Source organism: Habropoda laboriosa, unplaced genomic scaffold (genome assembly GCF_001263275.1).
Source record: "Habropoda laboriosa isolate 0110345459 unplaced genomic scaffold, ASM126327v1 scaffold204, whole genome shotgun sequence".
NCBI lineage: Eukaryota > Metazoa > Arthropoda > Insecta > Hymenoptera > Apidae > Habropoda > Habropoda laboriosa.
The window spans coordinates 531,068-537,054 of record NW_017100385.1 but is presented as its reverse complement, the minus strand read 5'-3'; the positions used below and the strand labels follow the sequence as shown (position 1 = coordinate 537,054).

Below are 5,987 nucleotides of genomic sequence, written 5' to 3'. Positions count from 1 at the left end.
CGGCCAGCATCAAAATGCACTTACACTTATTGCAATTCCATACGAGGGATACAAAGGAAATGTAAACGAGGGAAACACGTGAAATATATTCGAAAATAGGCACCACAGACTTGTCATATATCGTGCCCTTCCGTGTATTCGTAGAATATTCGAAATATTTACAGAATTATTATGAATACCAAAAATGTAATCTGTAGTACTATGTGAAGTATTTTACAATCTATATAAAGACGAGGTCAATTTTGAATAAATGTTGATCAAAAGAGAAGTTTTATTAAAAGTTGTTATTTAATTTAGGTTATGAAACAAATTTTAATAGAAACAGAATATGCACACAGCTTACATGTTATATACCAAATAACACTCCAAAGTATGAAAGTATAATGTAATTTTTCCTTAATTTCAAGTTGGTATCGTTTACAACAAACTTCCGATTTGACCGGTGAAAGAGCGATAATTCTCAAGCGCATGTGGCGTTCGCTTTTTTGTTTTTTGGAATAGAGGAAGTCACAAAAGAAATTGAGACCACATGTTGATACTACTTAATTTTATTCTTTCTTCCGATACTATACTACGGTATTATCACAGTAGCCTTTCTGTATGTTCACGATGGACGCTACGTCGGTTTTTCGCGCTTTTATAATTTTTTATCCTTAAACTATGTAAAGACTAGAGTTATCGTACTATACTTAGAATTTAAGTCTTACAGTTACTTAAGGACTACCAATTTATACTTTGTTTTCATAAACCAACTAGCTTAGGAATATTTATTTTTATATTGCGCTATGTTGACTGGAGATAGTTTCCCTTTCTTGTTGCGTACTCGCCTTTAAGAGTCTGGAACGTAACACAAGAATAATTTTACAGAAAATGGCGTAATTGAATGTATATAGACATCAAAAATTATGAATCATATTTTGGAGGATGCGTTCTATGAAAATATAATATTGTAAAATGTGCGAAAGTTAGTGTTTCGTATGGAATTTTTATACTTTACTAAATATTAAATTGTAAAATGAATGTATTATAAAACTCTAGTATGTCTGTTCTTTTCTGCGATTATATGTTTTAATATTTGGTCTCGAATAACAAATATGCTGTTTACCATATGCTGTGTCAATATTTGTTATATGGTTGTTTATACGAAAGTTTACGATAATTTGTCTTGACGTTAATTGATGTTTTTTGCGGAAATCAGGAAAAGAGTTCTGTACTTTATGTACATTTTTTTCGTCTGGTGTATGTTGATAGAAATTAATTTCACAGTTATGTCAGTAGATAAAGTATCGCGTATTAGTATTGAGCATTGTCAGAACAATTGTGCATTCCGTACACGTTAAAGTGTTTTCAAAGTGTTCCGGCAACGGATTTCTCCGACTATATTTGTGTGCATTAAAATCATTTTTGATAACAAATTGCGTATATATTATTTCCAGTATAAAAATGTATGTTATAATTGTATATATAGAATGGCGGATAATGTGAGATTGGAAGAGATTATTGATGTGGTTATGAATACAACAATACTTCTTATGTCAACTGCAAATGATATTAGACAGCCTTCTGGATTGTTAATGACACATTCATCAACTACAACCCAATCTACACCATCTATTAGCACAAGGGGCTTTAATTTCAGTACTACAAATATGGAACACTCTAGAATGTTTGCAAATAATATATCTTCTTCCACAAATGAAAACAGACCCTTGATAGAACATGTATGTATTGTAAGTGCATTTTTAATGTATATTTTACAGATTCTTCTGCTAATATATTTAATAATAATTCTATTCTTATTTATATTTGTAGCAACCTGGCATTTCATTAAGGTCATTACTAAATATCCAAAGAGTTCAGAATCCAACAAACAGTGTACCACCTTCATCTGATAATTATATCATCAATGTTGAGGAACAACCAACAAACAGTGTAAATTTGCATGATTCAGTTCATGACAATCATCATCATCATCATCATCATCATCAAACAACTGCAACAGAGAGTTTTTTAAATAATATTCGTGAGGCTGCAAATGAGGTTGTGGGTGAAAGCCAAAACAATAATAGTAATAATGTTATTAACCACAACAACAACAACAATAATTATAACACAGAAGAAAATGCAGCAGAAGCAGCACAAATAAGATCAGATTTACGTGCATTAGCTAGAATATTACTAAAATATATTCGTTTTCTTTCTATTCTTTTTGTTAAAGGCCTTTATGATCACAGAGCCAGTGTATTATACTTTATAGTATTAGTTGCTATATTTAATTATGCTAATAACGTTGTAAAACGTGAAATTGCGAAACAACACAATAAAAGTTTGATGTCACTTTTAGTTATTACATGTTATATTATTGCATGTATAGCTTTTATTAATTTTGAATGTGACACACATATACTTTCTCCATATACTCAACCTCTTACCGTTTGGGAACTATTGTGGTCTGTTTTGATAACTGACTTTGTTTTGAAACTGATTACTATTATTTGTAAAGTTTTTGTAACATGCTTGCCTTCAAAACTTCTGGCACTTCGGAAAAGGGTAAATTGTAATATGCGATTGTTTAATAATATCAATTGATTGCAAACTAAATAATAATTTTTATTTAGGGAAAATATTATCTTATGATAGAAGCAACATCTCAACTTTATAGATGTGTTGTACCTGTCCAGCCATGGTTATATTATTTTTTTGAAGCTTATCAAGGACCAGAAAAAATCTTGGGAACATGTTTCTCTTTAATATATACAGTAAACAAAGGAAATGATTTACTGTCACATGTGAAGCTATTTCGCACTGCTATTTGGAAACTTTTTCAAAATGTGGTATGATTTTTAATGTTTCATAAAAAAAAAAACCCAGGATTTATAGAACAATTAATGATTTCTTATTTTACAGAATTTGGGCGTTTCACCATCGAAAGAGCAATTAGTAGCTTCGGGTGGTATTTGTGCAATTTGTCACGAGGAGTACTCTACGCCTGTGAGACTACATTGTAAACATATTTTTTGTGAAACATGTGTTTTAACATGGTTCGATCGAGAATGTTCGTGCCCATTATGTCGAGCAGCAATCGCGGATGATCCTATTTATCGAGATGGCCATACAACTCACTTTATTCAATTTTATTGACTTTCATGTATAATATAGGAAAATGTATTATTTCCTAATTGTAATAAGAAGAATTTATATTAAGAATTTAATTTACATAAAACACAAAATTTTTTTAAATGCTTTGTAACAATGTTATTTTTACATAAATCACTTATCAGTACTCTGACATCATAAATGAAATAACTTTTATATATCAATTAACTTGAAGGAAACAAAAGTATGAATTTTATAAGTATGTAAAATAATCTGTATATAAGAAATGATAGAAGTATTCGTACACAAAAATAAAATTTATATCTTGAAAATGATTGACCAATTGTTAATTAATTTTTTTATTTATGAAAATAATGTAGCTAGTTTATCGAAATAATAAACAGTTACAAATTTTCTTCATATCTATTACTACATTATGTTTAGTGTCTTTAAGATGTATCCAAACAATTTTTTTATAATTTATACATGACAGTGAATTTGAATAGTCAGTATGGAAAAAATATGACTATATAAAACTGGTTTAACATCTAAATTGTGTTTCGTTGTTGATTATATTTCAACATTTGGTCATTAACGTTGTAGATAAAACGTTATGTGCATGTAATATAATTAAAATCACACTGTAGACAAGTTTCATTAATGTACAACATGTAAGTATTTTCTCTGAGACATTATAAAACATATTGTCATACAGGACTTTAACATTGACAATAAAGTAATTATTATGTAAGGGGACTTTTTTTTAGCATACATAGAAAAATAGTTCATAAAACATTGGCTTTCAAGCGTGCCTGGAAGTACTCTCCATCTCCTTTAGTTGCTTGCTTATTTATCTCTTTATGAAATTCCCTACTCACTATCTCTTCTAAGACTTCTCCATCACCTTTGATTAACCTATGAAAGTATTAAATAAATTACGTACTATATATTCATATTAATAAAAATATATCTGCATCTCTTATAAGGAATACCTGTATCTTCCAGTTTCTTCATCATAAACTTTGCGTATTACACTCTGCTTCTTTTCCCATTCCTCTTTTGTCATTGGTGCCATTGCCTTTGACTTTTCTGATATATCTTGTGAAACATCTTTAGAAGCACCTTCTTTGGATTTGTCAGTATTACGTGCTTTCTTCTTAGATGATTTCTTTAATTTCTTCTTCAACTTTTTCTTCATTCTTTTCTTCTTTCTACGTTTCTTCATAGCTTTCTTTAACTTCTTAGCTTTCCTTCTTGCTTTTTTACGTTTTTTTTCATCTTCAGAAGTATCTGTACTGCTACTGCTGTAACTACTGCTGCTACTGCTACTGCTAGAACTACTGCTACTACTGTCACTACTGCTACTGCTTACACTTGAGGAACTTGAAGAGGATAAAGATCTTTTCCTCTTTGACTTTTTGCGAACAACATGATCAGTCTTTCCTTGTGTGTTTTCATCCTTCTTTTTTTCTTTCCCTTTCATATGAGTGTCATCTGTATCTCCCTTTTTTGTCTCTGTTTTATCAGCACTAGGTTGTTTTATGTGTCTTTCTTTTGAATTACTTTCCCTTGAATATTCACTAGAATCTTTTATGCTTCTTTGATGTTCATGATCCAATGTGCTTCTACTTCTTGACCTATCATAAGGTGGTCTTCTACTGTTATGATTTAAGAATCTACCCCTCCTATCATTATTATACCTATTGTATTGTGAATTGTTATGTCTATTTCTATCATAAAATCCAGAATGTTTATAGGGTCGGTAACCAAAATTGCGTTTACGATTATCCAAGTATCCACTGCGTCCTTTATAATATCCCCTGCCTTCCCTTGGATTTAGCCGGTATGGTCTAACACCATTTTCATACCTCTTATCCCACTTGTCTCTGTCATTTTGGTGCTTAGCCTCGCGACTAGAAACACTAGATGAACTAGAGCTACTTGAGCTACTTCTATGCTTTGACTTCTTTCTCTTATCCTTACTACACGTGTTGCGCTTCTTTTTCTTAACATCAGAATCGTCGCTTTGCGAGGACACTGATTGCTTTCTTTCTCTGTCCTCCTTTATCTTAACACCTTGCTCTGATCGCGAATCACTTTTCTCCCGGTTACTCATCGTAACGTTTTACTAACTTTCTAAGTCAATTAATCTGTATTAGATTTAATTACTATGCCGTTTAATGTGTATTTAACATTCAGTTGCATTGATCATTAACCTTCCACATCATGACCGAAGGTTTTTCATCACAAAATATTCTCACACGGAATGACAGACAAGGATCACTTAAAAACGAGTATGTTAACAACAAAATACCGCGATACAGTTTTTAAATGCATATGCACTATCAATATTCTGGTACATCCTGCTGGCACGTAACCGCAACTAACCTCGATGTAACAACTTACAACAGTCCTCTTCATCGATTTCCATTTCAAAAATTTGTCGAAAATTAAGGCAACTTTTCATGATAAAATGACGCGTGCGGTATGCAGGGTTTTTTGCTGCATTCTTCAAGCAATTGGTAATAGACAATTATAAAACGCGCTTCACATTACGAATATTAAATCAAATGAATAAAATACTACATTTTTAATCAATCATTGACAATAATCTTTCCTATTATTTATTTAGTTTTTTTAAATGTTTTATTAAAATCTTTCAGGAATAAATACTAAAACAGTTCTTCAGAAGCTCAATTTATTTTAATTCAATTACTATTACATTTCACTTTAAGTTTTATAGAAGCTATAAAATTCCAAATTTGGTAGAGTTAATAAATATTCAATTGTTTTGTCATTTCTGTTCAAGTAATAAAGTTTTTATTAAAATTTTCGTTAATATGGTTTCCATATTCAAATAAAAGTACACTAAAGTTTCATCATTTCTTTAA

At 30.5% G+C, this 5,987-nt stretch overlaps 4 protein-coding genes across 6 annotated transcripts in view; 3 read left to right on the top strand and 1 right to left on the bottom strand.

Moving 5' to 3' along the window:
• LOC108575003 (citrate synthase, mitochondrial-like) overlaps positions 1-99 on the top strand; it is a 4,216-nt gene extending 4,117 nt beyond the window's left edge. The window contains exon 9 of the mRNA XM_017937693.1: positions 3-99. Coding sequence (XP_017793182.1) covers positions 3-99 — 97 coding nt within the window. The remainder of the gene's footprint in view (positions 1-2) is intronic.
• A 788-nt stretch (positions 100-887) lies between these two features.
• LOC108575052 (RING finger and transmembrane domain-containing protein 2-like) lies at positions 888-3,142 on the top strand. 3 transcript variants are annotated; one of them, XM_017937758.1, is made up of 5 exons: positions 888-964; positions 1,469-1,721; positions 1,813-2,550; positions 2,619-2,834; positions 2,908-3,142. In XM_017937758.1, the coding sequence occupies exons 2-5, from the start codon at positions 1,470-1,472 to the stop codon at positions 3,139-3,141; spliced, it is 1,440 nt and encodes a 479-aa protein (XP_017793247.1). In that variant the 5' UTR covers positions 888-964; position 1,469; the 3' UTR covers position 3,142. The 3 variants fall into 3 exon arrangements, with proteins under 3 accessions (XP_017793247.1, XP_017793244.1, XP_017793245.1); XM_017937755.1 differs by having other exon boundaries at positions 1,469-1,730; XM_017937756.1 differs by lacking the exon at positions 888-964 and adding an exon at positions 1,341-1,385 and having other exon boundaries at positions 1,469-1,730.
• A 739-nt stretch (positions 3,143-3,881) lies between these two features.
• LOC108575046 (ADP-ribosylation factor-like protein 6-interacting protein 4) lies at positions 3,882-5,447 on the bottom strand. The gene is made up of 2 exons (XM_017937750.1): positions 4,089-5,447; positions 3,882-4,011 (listed from the first exon to the last, which is right to left on the bottom strand). The coding sequence occupies exons 1-2, from the start codon at positions 5,210-5,212 to the stop codon at positions 3,882-3,884; spliced, it is 1,254 nt and encodes a 417-aa protein (XP_017793239.1). The 5' UTR covers positions 5,213-5,447.
• LOC108575002 (fructose-bisphosphate aldolase-like) overlaps positions 5,363-5,987 on the top strand; it is a 4,237-nt gene continuing 3,612 nt past the window's right edge. Inside the window, exon 1 of the mRNA XM_017937691.1 lies at positions 5,363-5,452. Within this exon, the coding sequence (XP_017793180.1) occupies positions 5,363-5,452 (90 nt within the window). The remainder of the gene's footprint in view (positions 5,453-5,987) is intronic.

Bases quoted from the DNA above. Each gene is read 5' to 3' on its own strand.
- LOC108575046 (XM_017937750.1), bottom strand. From the start codon at position 5,212: ATGAGTAACCGGGAGAAAAGTGATTCGCGATCAGAGCAAGGTGTTAAG. The intron at 4,012-4,088 runs GTATTCCTTATA...ATACTTTCATAG, and splicing joins GAAGAAACTGGAAGATACAG to GTTAATCAAAGGTGATGGAG.
- LOC108575052 (XM_017937755.1), top strand. From the start codon at position 1,470: ATGGCGGATAATGTGAGATTGGAAGAGATTATTGATGTGGTTATGAAT. The intron at 1,731-1,812 runs GTAAGTGCATTT...TTATATTTGTAG, and splicing joins TGATAGAACATGTATGTATT to CAACCTGGCATTTCATTAAG. The intron at 2,835-2,907 runs GTATGATTTTTA...CTTATTTTACAG, and splicing joins GGAAACTTTTTCAAAATGTG to AATTTGGGCGTTTCACCATC.